General features: G+C 42.5%; 1 protein-coding gene across 1 annotated transcript in view; it reads right to left on the bottom strand.

Moving 5' to 3' along the window:
* Positions 1-19,476, bottom strand: part of GABBR2 (gamma-aminobutyric acid type B receptor subunit 2) — a 328,955-nt gene that overhangs the window by 121,929 nt on the left and 187,550 nt on the right. The window contains exon 7 of the mRNA XM_016146294.2: positions 10,056-10,292. Within this exon, the coding sequence (XP_016001780.2) occupies positions 10,056-10,292 (237 nt within the window). The remainder of the gene's footprint in view (positions 1-10,055; positions 10,293-19,476) is intronic.

Below are 19,476 nucleotides of genomic sequence, written 5' to 3'. Positions count from 1 at the left end.
TGTTGAAGCTCTCAGAAGATGATATACTCCCCCACACTGCTTTTCATAAAGAAACAGCTATTTTTTCCCCTGACTTGAGGAAGTCAAACTTGCAAGCTTTGGAAGGCTAGGCATCAATTCAAACAAATTACTAAACCACATTATTTTGATCTTTCAAATTTATCTGACAGCAGAAGGAGTAGGTTTCTTTCCTGGGCTGTACGTTATCTGCAGTCATTCGTAATTGTGTTTAAATAAATGGGGGCGGGGGGAGGGCAGCCAAGCAGCACCCAGAACACAAGATTTGGGGACACCTGAAGTTCTGAACTAGGTTCACCACAAACATACAGTGGAACCCCAGCATAGCTACTTTGCCTCACTGAGCTACAATTTCCTAATTCATTCAATCAATAAACATCTATTAAATGGACAAAGAGTCAGCATTATACAAGATGCTGGGGGACAGAGAGAATCATGGGTCCCAGTCAAAGGGCTCCAGGGTCACTGTCCAGTGCGAAGGGGCAGATGAACACACAGTAACCCAGGGCAGACAGGGTATAACACTGTCCACTACTAATATGGAGTGAGTGGTTCCTGCTCTCTCTCTCTCATGCGTCCCACATGGTTGTTTGGATGGTGAGTTCCTTGGGGGCAAACCTTGCACCTTACTCCTGCCTGTCCTGATCTGGCTTATAGGGAATGCTGGAGTTGCTAGTTGGATTAATGGAATATCTACCTAAACAGTTAAGAACATGCACTTTTGAATCAGCCAGATTGGGAAGTTTTGAGTAAATTCTCATTCACTACCTATAGGATGTTGGGTAAATAATTTATCTTCGCTCAGCCTGGTTTTTAAAAATCTAGAGCATGGTCATTAATTATCTAAATTATTCATTCATTAAACAAATATTAATCAGGTACCTGCTATATCCCAGGTACCTGGTTCTAAGTCTCAGGGATACAGCAGAGCACAAAGCAGATAATGAATAAGTAAAATATGCAGCACATCAGATAGGGGAAGCATTGTAAAGAAGAATGAAGGGAGTTGGAGTTGTAATTTTAAATAGGGTGTCAGGGAGGGCCTCGAGGAGGTGATGTGTGGACAGAGATGGGACATAGGCGAGATTCAATTGCAGCTCACTGGGGCGTTCCAGGCACTTGGAATTACACATCCCCACATGGGTGGCTGTTTTGAGCATCACATTCAGTAACGTGTGCACAGTGCTTAGGATGCCAGGGAAGCAGTAGGAGCTCATTAATTGGTAGCTGTTATTGGCATTATGTTAATAAATGTAATTGTGTCAAGGAATTAAGGAGATAGAGACTATAAATGTATTCTGTACATAGGACAGACACACATCAAGGATTATTATTATTATAGTTGTTATTACTAGCAATTACCTCTAGGAAAGGCTCCTGACAGTCTCTAGTCACAGAGGGCCCATCAGCAACTCCCCCTCCTTCTCAAGCTCTGGGACTTGAGCCCCAAAAAGATGCTGATGGGAGAGAGACTTGGAGATGAGTAAAGGATGGGTTTCTCTCCTGCCTCAGGAAAGAAGCAATGAGAGCCCCTCATCCCCTTCCCAACACACACACGGACACACATACACACGCATGCACACATGCATACCAGGGAGATTTTCACAACTATCACAGCAAGAATATGGGAATTGCTATTAGCAAATTCATAAACAAATTCCTGTTAATACCCCTGTTGTCAGTTCTGATTACTTATTGGATTGAACGAGGCTTTTTAGTTTATAGAAGTCTGGAAGGCAGCAGAGTAGGAGAGTAAGACCGAGTTTCTCAGTCACGTGTGATTCAATCCAATGAGATTAACTCAAAGATATCGGTGTTTACTGAGCTTCTAGCAGGTGTAGAGTGCTAGGTGAAGTACCACGGGGCCAGCGGGACAAGAAGCTGTGGCCCCTGCAAGTCTGAGAGCTGCTAATTCATGGAGGAGATAGATCTGGCTCTTCCACAGGCTGACTGCAGCAAGCAAAATGCAACGCAGTATGAGGGAGAGGCGTCTGGAACCTGGTGTGGGGGAGGCGATGGAGGAGGGCTGGTGCTAAACTTAATACACGGATAACAATTAGGTTGCAGTAAAAATTTCCTCTCGAAAATTCTTAAATTTCCCACAAGAACACGTGAGTGTCTTAGATTGGGTCCCCAGAAGCCTAGGATAGGGGCTTGTCTCCAAGTGATTTACGAAGAACGTCTTCTCAGGAGAAACCTGTAGGAAGAGTGGAAAAGAGAAGAGACCAAACCCGATGTGGTTTCAGGAAAGGCCTAGCCTCACCCTAACCCCAAGGGGACCTCTGTGGGATGAATGGCACTGGTGGTGTACCACCACAACAGCCAGTCATTGCTGCTGGTCGGGCCGGGATGTAGGTCCCAGACACCTCCAGGCCAGGAGGGTCCAATCACCTAAGATGTGAGTCACTGGCAGGGGCACCTGAAACCACTGGGCGGGGGTGAGGGGGGGGAGAACAAACCTAACCAAACCCCTAAAAAGGATCCCAGATCTGGCAGAGGCACCAACAGCATCTGCTGCAGGTAGTTTTTGTGTAAAATGCTGAGCGGTAATTCTTAGGGCCACTGGAGTTTGAGCAGCACTGAGCTGGACTAAAGGGAGGAACAGAAGGAAGGCTATGAGCAGATGCCTCCCATTTTAAGGTGACTGTCAAAGCCCGAGAGTGAATGGCAGCAGGTAGAGAACTCAAAGGTGCTCCTGCTTACAGGCATGGTTTACTCCATCTTGTTTTGATATTAAACCACTACAATCTTAATACGAGTTAATAGGTTTGTTTATTGTTGAGAGAATTATCTGAGATAATATATGTGAAATAGACTGGCACCTAATAGGTATAGAATGATCGTTTGCTGGACTCGATTCTGAATATTGTTTGATTAGGCCCACATAAACTCACCAATGTGATGGCAGTAGTAATAATACCAATAGTAATAATGATGATGCTGTTATTGGGTACTAAGCATGAATGTTATCTCACAATAACCTTTTCAAAGTAGATTCTATTTCCTTCCACTCTACAGAAAAGGAAGCTGAGGCACGGAGAGGTAAACAATGTTCCCGAGGTCGCACAGCTCTAAGTGGTAGACTCTGGCCTCTTTTAACCTGACTTTTCAAATTTGTATTTCCTGTTGTAGTTCGTCAGAGCCATGCCCCAGGCAATGGTGCGTTTTCTTAGTTTGAGAGTGGGCTGGGTCCCCTGGGAATAGAGGCAGAGAGACTATGTTCTCAAATCAGCTCCTCTGTTAAGTTTGTATATGATACAATTTCACTGAAACTCTTTGAGTCTGGGACGGGGTGGGAGCAAGTAGGGTACAGATGAAGTTCTAGAAGGGTTTACTGTTGATCCTGGTCAACAGTCAAGAAAGGCTCATGAAAGCAGAACCTTACAATAAACAGGAAACCATGAGTGCCACTGGGAGCTGGCATGAGGCCATCGGGCAAGCCCCACTTGGGGGCACACGAGAGACTTCTCACTCGGACTGTTCCAGAGCTTCTGACAAATTCTGTAGCGATCGCCTTGAGTACAAAATTGAGAAACTGGCGGAATCATGAGAGTCCAGGGGCTGAAGTCATGACTGGTAGACTGAGCAGCCCCCAAAGGGGTCAAATCTTGGATTGGAAAAGTTTTCTCCCCTTTTGGTAGCGTTCCCTGTACTCCGTGTTTCTCCCCGCCCTCCACCTTTACCTCACTCAAATTCAACCTAAAAAAATGTATATGCTAAAACGATGATATCAAATGTAAGGCATAAATGTGTGGCTGGCGGGAAGGCTAGGGGTTAGCTTTTGGTATTGGAGAAAAAAACCAGGACCCCGAAAGATTAGACAGGCAAGAGAGGCGGGCCAGCTCTAACAAGATGATATTTAACTCATTTATGTGTGTGTGTATGTATTCGTAAAGTTTCCTATTTGAAAAAAAATCAATTGCATAACTTCAGGATCATAGTAGGGCAGAGCACAGTGAATGTGAAATAAATGGGGGCTTCAGCCAACAGTGTGATTTTCCTGAGATGAAGAATTTGGTGGCTTCCTCTAGCTACATGGTTCCAAGTACCTGGAGTAATTGGATTCCAACCAAACTGAGTTTACTCTATAATGTATGTTTCTCAGGCAAAACTCTGGCAGCAGTAGGAGAGCGGCAGTATTTGAAACTTAGTAGAGATAATTATTTTAAAATCATGCATAACAATTTGAAGTTTGAGGGACACACTGGCAAAGGCTGGATTCTTGTTCACCAGCAACAAAAGCAAATAGATTAACAAATTGCAAATTGTCATCTGTTGTTCTCTGTCATCTTGGTGAAATCAATTCAAAGAAAACAGCCATTAAAGGTGACATGCCTGAACCTAAGGCTGCTGGCCTCTCCTGACAGATGTTAAATTGAGATGTCCAGACTCACAGCTGGCCGAGAGAGGATGGGCAGAGAATGAAGAATCGGTCTATTATTTAGAGGAACTTATAGGTCGCCCTCTTTGCGGCTGTGATCACTTCCACATTAGGCCATCCACAGGGAATTAGGAGGCTATCGCGGGAAATAGGTTAGCAAGAATGGGCACTCCCCTCACAATCAAAGAGATACTCCCCAGGAGCTTCTTTCAATTTCTCTATGGCTAAATGATCTTGGGAGCCTCACAGCCCCACACAAACCTGGTATACACACCCCCGGTAACTTTCTAGGAAAAATATGTTGCATATTACATTTCACAATAGGATATAATGAGATTTTATTAATTTAGCCTCTATCATAGGTGCCGCTGACCAAATACAGTGTCATTTTAAAGGAAGAAACATTTACCAAAGGGGGTATGCTGTTGTTAGAGCCATCACATCTTTGTCTGACATATCCAAAGGATTTGTTCACTTTGAGATCTGGGACATCACCCTTGTTTTAAGAGACTGGAAACTGAGAAGAATTTTTAAATGATCACCCAAAGGGAATTAGGGCTTTGATTTTCACCTGGATTTTTAGCACATGTTTTCAAACATGTTTTGAAGAATATATTCTTTTTTTGATGAACTTAGTGCATCTCTGGTAGTAAATGGGTTCCTGGACCCAATTCCAATGTTTTGTATTTGTGTGTGTGTGGGGGGAGGGGGGGGAGGGGCTTCCCCACACCAACTAGCAATCCTTGGACATCAGCAGGGTGTCTGAGAATCCAATGCAAGTTGACACTATCTACCAGGAGACAGCATCAGATTCCGCAGGTAAAGGGTTCAGTACTCAGGCCGCCCTCCACTTCCCATGATTACTTCTGACTTCAGACATGTGCTCCTGACTGATTGGCTATAGATCAGAGGTTCCCAGGACCCTTTCCTTGGGCTCCGTTAATTTTCTAGAGTGGTTCACAGAACTCAGAAAACCAGTTTACTCACTAGATCACCGGTTTGTTAACAGAGGACATGAAAGGATACGAATCAACAGCAAGATGAAGAGATGCATAGGGTAAAGTCCCAAAGGAGCTTCCGTCCTCTCGGAGCTTGGGGCCCAGCGCTGTGGCACATGGGATTGGTCTGGTTCCCTAACATGGAAGCTTTCTGAACGTGTTCCTTTTGGATTTTTATGGTGGCTACATTACAGATGCATGACTGATTAAATCATTGGCAACTAGCAACTGATTCAACTTCCAGCCTCTGTCTTCTCTGTCTTCTCTCTCCTTTCCAGAGATAGGGTCAGAAGGTGGGACTGAAAGTTCCAACCCTCTAACTCGCTTGGTTGTCTCCATTGGTAACCAGTCCCTATCCTTAGGTGCTTTCCAAAAGTCACCTCATTAACTTAACAAGACACCTTTATCACTCTCAATACTTAAGAAATTCCAAGGGTTTAGGTTGCTGTGAGCCAGGAACCCAGGATGAAGACCAAATACATACATATGAGCAATATATGTTGGTTACCTGATTGACCAAATATATATTTAATAAATCACAATATCACAGGTAGGAAAGTCTCAGTGGAAGAGTCTGTTAACCCAAAGTATATCATGAGTGCTGGCGATGGGGAGTCTAGCAATGCATGCCGGCCCTCGGCACATGGCACATGATGAGGACCCACAGACAGCATGGGCACCTTGCAATTACCCACATATGGAGTTTTGTTAACTGAACTTCAGGAAAATTGAAGACAGCTTCCCGGTCTTTATTCCTGTAAGCAGAATGGAGTCCTCCCTCCGAGAGCCTTGGGAAGACATTGGATACTGAGCAGCAAACATTCCTCTACTTATCTATCTCCCCCACTGGGTGGGGTATTTTGAGGGAAGAACCATACGTTATTCTTGTCTAGGTTCTCAGTTCCCAGTACCCAGCATAAGGTTTACTAAACGAGTGAACGAATGCAAGAACAAATATATCTCTGACATGTTTTAAATGAAAATGTGTATGTGTGCATGTGTGTGCACACGTGCGCACATGCACATGTACACCACTGGAGCCCCAAGCAATTCTTAAGGCTGCTATTTGAGAATTACCTGGATTGCTTGTTAATAACGTGAATCACTTAGCCTTACTGCAAAGCCACTGTATCATAAGTTCTGGGGTAGAGCTGGGAAATCTAAATTTTTAATGAAGTTCTCTGGGAGATTCTTATGCGTACTGAAGTTTGGGAATCTTTGCCTTAAACACACTCTGCTGAGCTGGGATTCTCAGAATTCTCTGGGCTTAAATAGCCAATGCTAGCCTGACGTTTTGGTCGCATGTTTGGCAGAAGAGGAGGTTCCAGGCGCAGAGTCATTCTGAGATTTGAAGACCATACAGAGGTTATAACAGGGCTGAAAATCAGAACCATGCACTCAGGGAATTTGAGGCGGGCAGGATCCCCAGGCCTTTGGTGTGTAGGTAGGGACACAGAATCCTATTTTTGGATGTTCCTGAGAAGGGGAGCCAGGAGGAAAGCTCCTTAAGAAGATAAAACAGAGTTGAGCCCCAAGCTAAGCCAGAGTCATAGTCCGGAATGCGTGGAAGAAATCTCTTCTTCAACATGCCAAACAGGAGCCACAGGCCCGGCACCCAGCTGAGAATGTGCGTACTGAATCAATTGAAATTGAGTCACAGATATAATTAATTTAATGTGTTTAAACGATTTTCCGTATAGTAAACATGCTGAATGAGGGCGACCCAGAATAAAGTGTCTGCCTGAGAATGGAAAAATGGATACTGTGTGTGCTGTATAATGAAAACCCTCCAGCGAAAAGGAAATGCTTCCATTTATTTACACCGCCCCTGTTCCTTTCCTTTCTAACTCTTTATTTACGGCTGAACTTGGTCTTTCGTGGTCTCCTTGGACCACAGAGACACTTTATTTTGTCAGAAGACGTCCTTTTTTTTTTTTCCTGCTCAGAAGACAATTTTAATGAAACCTGTCTACAACCCAGTGACAAGCACAAATTAATATGTGACAAAGGGGATAAAAAACGAAGAACCATTTCTCTCTTTCAATCTCTTTCTCAACTAAAGGGGCCTTGCACAAAGAGGAGGAGACGGTACTGAGCACAGTGGGGGCACGACCAATCTGAGCTACCATCCCGGCTTCGCTGAATCGATTCTTTCTGTACGACTTTGCAAGCTCCCTGTCCATAGCTTGGATACTCATATACAACACTAGGGGATGGGATCTGAGGATCTGTCAGGCTGCTTTCAGTTCTGACATTTGCTGAATTATGAGTCACAAACCGGATCAGGCATAAACATGTGTCAAGGAATTTCCGATTAAAAAGAAACTCATCTTCAAGCCATGTAAAGTGAGTCAGGCAGGCTTATCTAATTGCTCATCAAGTAGGGATTATGAATTATTTGGCTTAGATGAAAGGGAGCACTCAGAAGCAGTTATAAATGATCTCCAACTAAGATACATCAGGCAAAATGCCGAGTTCTAGGATTATGAGACGGTAAAATGCTTCCTAGATTCTGTAGCTCTCTATCCAGCCATTTCATCTTGGGGTATTCTATTAAATAAGAAGCAAAGTGTGAAAAGCTGACCTGAATAAATGGACCCATGTTTGGAGACAGCTCTGCTACAGTGTTATGGTGGGGCCCCAGGTGAATCCCACCCCTCTCTAAGTCTCAGTCTGTGGATTTGGACCATGAAGAGAAAGGACCTCCGAGGTCTTTGGTGCTCTGTGGAGCCTTTCAGGGGGTGGGAATCTCAGGACTGTGGGGCGGGATGAGGTGGAAACTATGGGAAGAGGAGGCTGAACAGACAGAGCTCTGGATTCCTCCTCTGTTCGACTGAGAAGCTCCTCTTTCATCTGTGTGATATACCAGGCACCATGTGAGATTTTATAAGAGTTCTGAGAATAAAAAAAATTTTTTTTTAAACCACTCGTCTGAGGAAAGCTGTTAAACTTTCCAATCTGAACGTAGGTTGCACTGTAAACACCCACTGTGCTGGTTCTCAAGCTCCAGTGAGCATTAGACTCACCTAGAGGATTTGTTAAACCACAGACGGCTGGACCCCAACGCTGGAGATTCTGTTTCAGTGGGTCCGGGCTGGGGCTGGGAAATTTCCATTTCTAACCAGCACCCAGGGGACACCAGTGCTGCTGGTCAAGGTACGCTTTGAGAATCATCTTTTAAGACGAAGGCCAGTCTCCTTAGCTTACCCCTTCAGTTGGGCTCCAATATACCTTCCCAGTCCAGGCATCCTCCTTTCCAATATTCCCTGCACACATGCTCATATTTCTCTCTTGGTCGCCACACTCCATCTGGCCAGACCGCCAGCCCCCTCTCTGCATGCCTGAAACACAGCTCACTGCCGCTTCTTCTAAAAGCCTTCTCTGACTTTTCCGCCAAAGGTCACAGAAACCCCTCTGGGCTCGGTTTTTTTCTCCCCATGGTGCTAAGCACCTCCTGTTATCATTTGTGTTCAGGTCTGGCCCCTGCATCTCGACCACAGTCTCTAGGACAGGGAGCCCATCTTACGCCCACACCATTGTCTACATCCCCAGCACCTGCACAGGTACTCAGTGCCTGGCCCATCAGACCAAATAGTACAAGCCTGAGTGTACATATGAAGGAATATGAACTTTAAGAAATGCACTGATTGACTCATCTAATCCTCTTAATGCCCTAAGAAAGACTGATTCTGTAAATGACTCTTTAAACTAAAACACAGAACAGCACTTTAGTCTTTCAACATATTCTTTAGAGAAATTTTTACATATTTCCTGGGAGCAGAGTCAATGACAAATACATCATCATGAGACACAAATAACTACCACTTGTGTCCATTATGAGACAGTAGTATAACGTAGCAATTAAGAGTTAGACTCAATTCCAATCCCAGCTCTCCCTCTGAATAGCTGTATTACTTAAATACTCTGAGCTCCAGGCTCCTCATCTCTAATGGGGATAGTATCAGCACCCACTGCCTATGGATGGCATGTGAATGCAATGAGACCGTTTTAACAATAAAAATCGTTACCATATCCTGAGTGCCTACTATGCCTAGCATTGTGGACATAATTAAGTCTGATCTACATAAAGTGCTTATCTAGCACATAATAAGCATTCAAAAAAGAGCAGACACTATTGTCATTGCTCATTTTCCCAACTTCTATGTAAGACATTTATTATCATCCCCATTTCTCAGATGAGAAACTTGAGGTTTAGAGTAAGTTGTTTGCGCAACAAATTTTAGGAGTTTTTACTTCGTAATGGCTAACCTTCATAACTACCTCACAGAGTAGGTATTATTTCCATTTTGGGAATGAAAACTCTGTGTTTAAAGAAGGTAATTTGAAAGCGACTTTGGAGCTGGAGCTTCTGCTGCTCACTCCACCTCACACCTTATGAATTCTACCTGTTCTGTGTGCAGTCGACGCATCATGGCCTTTCTAATCCATGGGTCACAGAGAAGCATTTCCCCAACGCGTCAGAGAGCATCACTGCACCTCCCACTGTGGCAGCCCTGAAATCCTGTGGCCCGCGGGAAGTTATTTCCACAATCTGAGAGAATGGGTCCAGCCCTGGAGGGTGTGTGACACAGCCCTTCTTGCTTTGTATGTCTCCAAGGGGCGCTAGGGAAAGCAGAGCCCGGGGGCCTGGGACTGACCGTGACCCCGAAGAAGTTGGTCTCATTCATGGCGTTGAGGATGATCCGGCCCAGCGTGTGGTCTGTGTAGTTGAAATCCTGGATCCGCTGGTGTCGGCTGCTGGCGTGCAGCGTCTCCATGGCCCTCTGCAGCGTCTTGGCGATGACCCAGATGCCATCGTAGGCATACCCATGGAACTTACTGGGCCCCACACCTGACCGCTTATTGTTGTACTCTCTTTCATACTGCTGTGGAGTCTGGAAAACAAGGAGTCAGGGACAGCAAGTTACCCCTGGCGGGACCTCAGGCACACGGCGCGAGAACTGAGACTCTCCAAACGTCTAGGCTCTTTGCATGCATTATCTCATTTAATCCTGACAAAAATCATGTGGCGTGTACAACTATCGCCCCCATTTTAGAGGCAAGGAAACTGATTCAGGGAAGCCGACTTGCTTCCAGAGTGGCAGGGCTGAGATTTGAACCCTGACCGTCTGGCAAAGTTAGAGTAAAGGAATAATGCACTCTAACCAGGGTTCTCCCTGATATTTGTAGGGCCTGGGGCTAGGGTACCAGTGGAAGCCCACATACATATGTCTAAGTACGTAAGTCATAGACAAGTCGAAAACTGTTCAATAAAATATTTCCTATGTTCTCATCATAATAAACATATCTTCCCAATGATCTGGAAAGCCCAATCTGACTTCAGAATTATGGGGCTCCTCGGAGCTTCAGGATGGACAAGCGGCACAGGGGGAGCTGGCCTTGCTCTGTGGCTCCCCCTGCAGTCCAGCCAAGCTCAGTCCGCACTGCCTCCCTCTTCCAACATCGGTGGTCCCTTGACCACCCTAGAGATCCAGTTCATCCTCAAGAGGGCTGACCCAGGCAAGAGGCTCTCCAGCCATTTGGGCAGGGAACTCAGGGCATGGTCTAGGAGGGAGAGAGGTGTATGTAGTTTCTGGGCGGGCATGTCCCGGTGGCCTTGTGGATTCTGAGGCCATGGGTCCCGAATGAGTTCCCCTCAGAGCATGGGGCCTAGGGAAGATCCCAGGTGCCTAGACATAAGGGCTATTCTGACCTTACAGACCTCCTCCTCTTTCCTCTTCCATAGGATAGCAGGGTCTGTGAATAACCTGGCCTTTTAAAAAAAGAATTTTTTTCTCCCGTTGAACTGAATTGCATAAAAAATTTAATTGGCAATATTAACATTCTGATTGTGGTCACGAAGTACTGAAAGTACCTTTTTACTCCAGTCCCTGAGGCTTACACATCCAAGTGAATACCCCAGGGAACCCATTACCCTCAGCCCCCCATGGCCTTTTCTCAAATCGCTTCTGGCCTCCTCTGCCAGAAATGTCATCAGAGCCCATGGCTTAGTTTTTGGAAAAACCCTCTTTGGGGACAAATTACACGTAGAAAACATCTATTCGCTGTCAGTTTGTACTGGGAAGAGCCCTTAGGTGCAGTTGCACATGCCTCCCCTGCCCTCCGCGCAGCCCGAGGCACAGAGAAGGCCAGAGATTTGTCCAAGTTCACACAGCTTGTGTTTGTGTGTGTGTGCGTGCGTGCACACATATGTGTAGCTAAGACCAGTCGTGTTCCATCTTTGCTACATCTCTCAGTTTTGACTTTTGAAGCATAATTGCTTTTTGGAAACTACCCAAAGTGGTTTGGAGCCATGTCTAGTGCATAGGAGGGTGGTGAAGATGAGCCATCTAAGGCCGGGTTGTCCCATGGCTCAAGCCTGAATCTCTTGCTCTTGGCATTAGTGGAGCAGGGTCAATGGGGACGGCCAAGACCCTCCCACTGTGGGGCCATGCAGGAGAGGAGCCCGGCTGACCAAACGTGGATGCTGGCATCTCAGCCACAGATCCACCTCCTTCTTTTTTGTTTCAGCTCCTGTTAGATAACTCAGGTTTTATCCCTGTTTACAGTTTTCCTCAGAAATGCATCGTGTCCAGCCATCACATTCTGCTCATCACTCAAAATACACAGCAGAAACTCTCTTCAAACCAAGGGTTCTTCAAGGAGACCGCACATTCTCCAGCCCAGCTCAGCCCCTTCTCACGATTGGTCACACCCCTTCCCACAGAACATCCCCGTGGGCTGGCTTTCTGCAATCATCCTTGGCCATTTCACTCCTCCTGGGGGAGCACGAAACGGTCCATTAGGAGGCTCTCTCTCTTCCTTAAACCTTTTGGGTCCTTCGATCACATCAAGTTTGTTCGCACCTCAGGGCTTCTGCACTAGCTGTTTCCTCTGCTAGAAAGCTTCTTCCCCGTATCTTTGCATGATATTCTCGGCATTCAAATGTCAACACTTGTCACTTCTCAGGGACAGCTTCCCTCACCCACTCTTTCTGAAACCCCCTCACCCAACGTATTCCATATCCACTGGGTTTATCTTCTTTATTGTACTTTTCAGGTCTTCCTATTCTCCTACTTATGTGTTTGCTTGCTTATTGTCTGTCGTTCTACCCCTCTTCCCCTCAACTATAATTAAGCTCCATGGAGTCGGACCTGCCTTCATCACTAATTATCATCAGAACCCAAAACAATGCCTACAGAGACCCTTTCTCAGCATCAGTTTTTCCATCCAAAAAATGAGGAGGTTGGACCAAGTGATCTAGAAGTCTCCTCTCAGGAATGGAGTTGAGAGCTTGGCACAGCGATAAGAACACAAGACCTGCTCTCCAGCCCCAGCTCTGTGGTTTGCTAACTGTGACCTGGGGTGGGATCCTATCTCCCCCAGGTCTCCGTGTCCTCCTTTGTTGGGTTCAGTGATATAAAGCTCGCAAAGTGACTGGTCCAGTGTCCAGGACGTGGTAGGTGCCCACGAATGTCAGTCACTGCTATTAGGAGTCCAGGTCCATGATGTGAGCGTGGGTTGTTCAACCTGGCACTCAGCACAGCTGCTTACCCAGGGAGCCCTGAAGACCCCAAGACTGTTCCAAGGGGGGTCAGCAGTCCTCCCGTGTGTGGACAGCCTACCTTTACTTCCTTAACAATTTCCAACATTCAGGCAAAAGCATCCTTACATCTAAATTTTCTCAACATACATTGGTAATTATTATTTTTCAGAATAAATTTCCAGAAGTATAATTGCTGAGGCAAAGGGTAGAAAAAACTTAAAACACTATCTACACACACACACACACACACACACACACACACACATACACACGCATATACACACTAGTAAAATATTCTCTCCAAATATGAAAAGTTAAAATCCACTGCGTATGAAAGTACTCATTTCCCTGCATCTTTGACAATAACAAGTATTTTAATTTTAAAAGTCATTGTCAATCCATTAGCTTAAGAAAAAAGTATATTTCTTTTTAATTTTAATTTAGATTTTCTGATTAATGATTAGAGCGAGTTCCTTTCAAATATTGATGGGCAATTTTTATTTCTTAAGTGCATTTCCTTTTTATATCATATTGCTATGGAAATAGTCACAGTTTTTAATGTTTTAACACGTCCTTGTTATTTTCCCATCTTTTACTATGTGGCTATATTTTTCTTTGATTTTTAAATGCAGTGTGGGTCTATTTCTGGTTAATTCTGCTATTGGCTATTTTAAAAGTATTCAAAATTATTTGAATGTGTATTTCTTCAATTAATTGCTTTAGGCCTAAAATGATGAGGCCCCTTTGACTTCTTGTCTCCTAGATTTTGCTCCTGTGAGCTTTTTTCTGATGCATACAGAGCATCTGAGGGCTGTTGGTGTCTGTCTTTGAGTCCTGTTTGTTCAACCTAATAATTACATTCAGATGACGTTACCAGACTTCTTCCTCACCCAGAACATGCCACTGGGTCATCCTTTAAGGTTTCTGTGATGCTCTTAAAGTTGGGAGTCCAGACTTGAGTGTGGTCTCATCAGGGGGAAAATGAGTGCCATTTTTAACTTTCTTGATATAGTTTATTGGGGTTATTTTTTGTAGTGGGAGGTCATACTGTTTATTCAATTTGATCTTAGGACCAACACAAGGCCCTATATATCCTTTTTACGTGTGTACTTGGAATCCGCATCTTATCTATCTGCATTCCAGGGACAAGGGGTTGGAGGTGCAGGAGTGGAGAACCCTGGAAATATGGCTGTTTACCCTGAGGGCAGAGTCTTTGGAATTGGACACAGGTGTAGCTAAACCCTGAAAGGTGACCTCATTCTTACTGTCTTTGCAAGTACCGAGCTGAAGTTTTTGCTACCACCTTATATCACAGGCTATTCATCACTTCCCAGGTAAAGCCAGAACCAATCTCCCTTGGGCAAAACAATGACAGCGGGAAGAAACAATTGTCTGAGAAAAAGTAATAGGTGTTCTTAAAGCAGGCCTCCAATTATTCAGAGCAGAAGAACTTCTTCCATTGTAAAGCTGACACTGAAAGCTGATTAATTACTCATTATCTGAAGTCAAATTTATGAGATGCTAAAAGTTTCTGAGAAAATAACTTTATATAGAGCGTCCCAATTACTGACAGGTTGTGCTCTAACATATTTTTGAAAAGCAGTTGTTGGAACTTGGAACATATTTTCCCACAGAAACTAAGTTATAAATAGCAGTTAGGTTCCCAGGCTAGCCTACACAAGCTTGCTAACCCACAATGTGACTAAACCTCATGGGTCTGTCATCCCAACAGAACCAAGTGGAGTCTTACTTGCTGAGAGAGGGGAGCCTAATGGACTGAATAGAAGCGAAGGAGGACACATCCCCTTCCACATCTCCAGCTGCTACCCCGGCGGCAGTAAAATTGGCAGAATTTCACCCTGGAATTCCTTGTGAGCGGCTGGAATCACAGGGTCTCATTTGGAAGGTACACTAGGGGATATTTAGTATTGGTTCCTATACTTCAATTTGTACATCACCTGGGAGCTTGATAATAACGCAGATGCCAGGGTCCTATATTTAGTTTCAGTATGTCTGTGAGCTAACTTAGATATCTGTATTTTAAAAAATTTTCTAAGATTTCAAGAATACATAAATCAGTTACCACTGATTAAGCCCCTCCTACAATCCGATTGGATCTTTTCAATAGCAACTTCCAGGTGTTTGTCGAGCTCCTTCTGAGACTCCTCTAGTGTTGGGAAGTTCACTCTCTCTTCAGGCAGAGCCTTTTGCTGAAGGAATGCCCAGTGTCTATGAAAAATATTCTTCCAGATGCAGAGTTTACATCTATCTCCCTATAACTTATATTCAGCATGCTGCATCTTCCTGTGAAGCCACGATAAACATGTCTGCTCCCTCTTATGCAGAATAGTGCCCCTAAAGAGCCGAAGACAATGATATGCTTACCCAATCCCCACTGGATTGTTCTCCCCCTTTTAAGCAAAATAATCTCAGCTCAGACTTCTACGCTGACTATGACAAAATAGCTTATATCAGAGCAAAGCTTTCAAGAAAAACATTCAGAAAAGAATAAAATATAAAGGGAGCTATTCAAGGGCACCAAAAGCAACCAGGACATCCAGGATTTAAGAAGCCAAGATTCTGGAGAGAAGAGAAATGCTTTGAGAAGAGTCCAACATTCTTTGCTGTTTCCCCTTGAGGCATTCGCTGATTTGTAAGGCTAGAAGCAGAAACGGAAAGAATCGGATCAGGATTTTCAGCAGTTCCACAGGGAGGGGAAGACAAAAAACTGTAGTTCATGGCTATACGGGCAGCAAGGCTTGTAGGTCAAGGTCTCAGAGGAAAAGGAACCACAAAAAAGTGGGCCCAGTATTTAGACTGGCATTGGTACTTGAAATATTTAGTGATAACTAAGCTTAATAAAACAAGAGGGTGAGAAGACAAGCAAAAAGTAGTGGCTGAGGGGCTAAGCAAATAAGCAGAAGTATTTGGAGTCTCATTATATCAGAAAGGCAAAAGCTGGAATCCAAGGCCAGTAAACACCCAGAATTTCAGTTGAGAACACTGAAAGACAAATTCCGGGAATGAGGGCAAATTGAAATAGACCAGACCTTACAGAAACTAAAACCAAGCCTGGGATCACCTCATTTCTTGATTGGATTAAGGTATTCTGCCCCTATTCTAGCTGTCTGCTTGAAGAGAAATAAATCTTTCTGGAGAAAGATAACACCATCTGTAGCTACTTCAGCTTTTCATATCCAAGACAATTAACCAAATTTACCAGGTATACAAGGAGATAAAACCACATAATTAAAAAAAAAAGAAAAGAAAGGAAAGATGGATAGAAGGAAGGGGAAAGAGAAAGGAAGGGAGGGAGGAAAAGAAAAAAAAAGGCAATAAAAACAGACCTACAGGTGATCCAAATCTTGAAGTTATTAGATATGGACTATAAAATAGTAAGGTTTATATGTTCAAAAACACAGATTAAAAGATACAGAATATCACCAGAGAACTGGAGCTTATAAAAAGAAAGAGAATAAAATGAAATTTCTTAAAATCAAAAATACAATAACTGAAATTAAGAGCTCAATAGATGGATAAAACAGCTTCTTAGACGCAGTAGAAATTATATTAGTGAACTGAAAGAAAGCTTAGTAGTAAATATTTGGACAGAAACACAGAGAAGGAAAAAAGAATAGAAAATAAGAAATTAATATGAGATATATGGTATATGTTGAAAATGTATAGCATATGTATAATTGGTGTCCTAGAATGTGAGGAAAGAGAATAGACAAAAACAATATTAAAAGTGATATTATAATAGAATTTCTCTCAAACATACAACAATTTACAGATTCATAAAGTTCTATAAAGCACTGTGAACTCCAATCAAGATAAATCCAAAGAAATCCTCACTTCAGCATAGCATTGTAAAACTGCTGATAACTCAAGCAAAGATAAAATCTTAAAAGGAGCTAGAGAGAAAAAAAGATGAACTATCCTCAAAAGAACAAGGATAACTTTGTCAGCTGACTTGATAGAAACAATGGAAGCCAGAAGAGAATGGAATGACATCCGAAATTACTAAAAGAAAATAACAGATCATCTAGAATTTTGCATCTAGTTAATGTATCTCTAAAAATTAAAGGTGAAAGAAAGACATTTTCAGGTAACCAGAAACAGAATTTGTCTCCAGCAAAACCACAGTAAAAGAAAGACTAAGAGAGGTTATTCAACGAGAAGGAAAATGATCATAAACAGAAAAACAGAAATGCAAGGAGAAATGAAAAGTAATGGAAAATGTAAATATGTGAGTAGATCTAAATGAAAAACGATATCAGGGCTAAGAACATTAAAAACAATCTTAAAGAAGAAGTACAAAGATGAAGGACTTACACTACCAGGTATCAGGTCTTATTATAAAGCTTCAATTATTAAGGCAGTGTGGAATCAGTTAAAACATAGGCAATTAGACAAATGGAAAAAAACAGAAAGTCCAGAAGCAGATTCACACTATATACAGTCATTTAGTTTATGACAAAGGTGCCACTGTAGCATAGGGGACGGGGGGGATAATGCACTTTTCAATAAGTGGTCCTGAACCAGTTGGTTATCCATATTGAAAACATTAACCTTAATCTTACGTCAGACCACACATAAAAAATCAATTCCATGTGGATTCTATAACTAACTATGAAAGGTAAAACATAACGTCTAAAAGACAAGCTAGGAAAATATCTTCATGAGCTTGGGAGTGGGGCGTGGGCAGAGATGCTTAAACAGGACACAGATATAATAATCCTAAGGAACACTAATAAACTGAATGACGCTAGAATTAAAAACTTCTGTGTATCGAATACATCATTAAGAGAGTGAAAGATAAAGTGCAGAATGTAAGAAGATGTAAGTGGTACGTATAACTATCCAAGAATTAATGTTCAGAATATGAAAAGAATTTTTGCAAATCAATAGAAAACAGGGAGAGAACCTGAGTGGAAAAATGAGCAAAAGACTTGAATTGGAAATTTATAAAAGAAGATATTGAATGGCCAATAAAGATATAAAAATATTTTCAACTTTATTAGTCATCAGAGAAATGTAAATGGGATACCACACACTCACTAGATTGGCTGAAATATAAAAGATTACAATAGCAAATGTTGGCGAGAAAGTGAACCGACTGGAAGTCTCAATCACTGTTGGTGAGTGTGTAAATTGGTGCAATCACTGTGGAAATCTGTTTGGCAGTGTCTACTAAAGCTGAATATAAGCATACCTTATGACTCAGAAATCCTATGTACCCAATAATAATTTGAACATATATACACCAAAATGAGTAAAACACCTAAAAAGAAATCAAACAAAATATGTGCAAGAATTCTGCACAGAAAATTATAAAACATTTTTTGAGAAAAAAATTAAAGAAGATACAGAGATTAAAGTAAATACAGAGATTCACGAATTGGAAGACAATAATATTAAGATGTCAGTTTTCCCTGAATTGATCTACAGATTCAATAAAGCCCCAATAAAAAACAGAGCAGGTTTATGTATATGTGTGTGTAAACCGATGATCTGATTCAGAAATGTACACAAAAATGCCGAGAGACAAAAATAGGTAAAAATAACTATGAAAGGAGAGGGAGGTCTTGTTACCAGTTGTTGAGATTTATTACAAAGCTACAGTAATTACGGTAAAGGCATTTTGGTGAAAAAACCAGACAAACTAATGGAAGAGAAAAGAAAGTTTAGAAATAGAAACAAATATAGTCATTCAATTGATGATAAGGGAATATGGAAACACAGTATGGAAAAAGATGGACTTTTCAATAACTGATAATGAACTGATTAGACATCTATATGAAAACTAAAGAAGAAAAGGAATCTTGGTCCTTATCTCACATCATAAACAAAATTAATTCCAGGTTGACTGCAGATCTAAGTGTAAAAGATAAAATAATAATACTTTTAAAAGAAAAGAGAGGAAAATATCTTCATGACCTCAGGGTAGGTTTTATTAAAATAACAAATTTCTGTTTATTAAAAAATGCTGTTTAGAGGACTTCAAGACAGCGGAAGACCATGGCAGCTGTGCATTAATTAACCTCCCCAAACTATACTAAACGCTTTACAGCTACCAAAATTCTATACAAGATCATACTCTCATCAATAATTAAAGATGGGGAATACCAACTATAAAGTCACTGTGAAAAAAGAAAGAAAAGCAACAAATTCCAGCACTTCAGTCGCGTATGCTTTTGCCTCACTCCCGCTCTGGTGCAAGGTTTGTGGGACGCAAAAGCAGACTGAGAAAACTGCGGGAAAGACACAAGGTGGGATTCATTTAAGAGCGAGATGGAAGAACTACCAGCAAGGCGAACTGACCCTACATCTCAAGATACTAAAAAAGTTACTGCACAGGTCGGAACACTTACTACAGGAAAGGGATTCCAAAGTATTTACCAAGAGATGCATAATAATGTTCAAAGCAACAGTATTCATAATAGCCAAAAATTAACCCAGATATCCCATTAAATGAATTGTGTATAGTCACACAGTGGAATACTATATAGCAGTGAAAATGAATAAATGCC

Source organism: Rousettus aegyptiacus, unplaced genomic scaffold (assembly GCF_014176215.1).
Source record: "Rousettus aegyptiacus isolate mRouAeg1 unplaced genomic scaffold, mRouAeg1.p scaffold_m13_p_3, whole genome shotgun sequence".
In the NCBI taxonomy this organism is placed as follows: Eukaryota; Metazoa; Chordata; class Mammalia; order Chiroptera; family Pteropodidae; genus Rousettus; species Rousettus aegyptiacus.
This window is presented reverse-complemented; position numbering and strand designations above follow the sequence as displayed.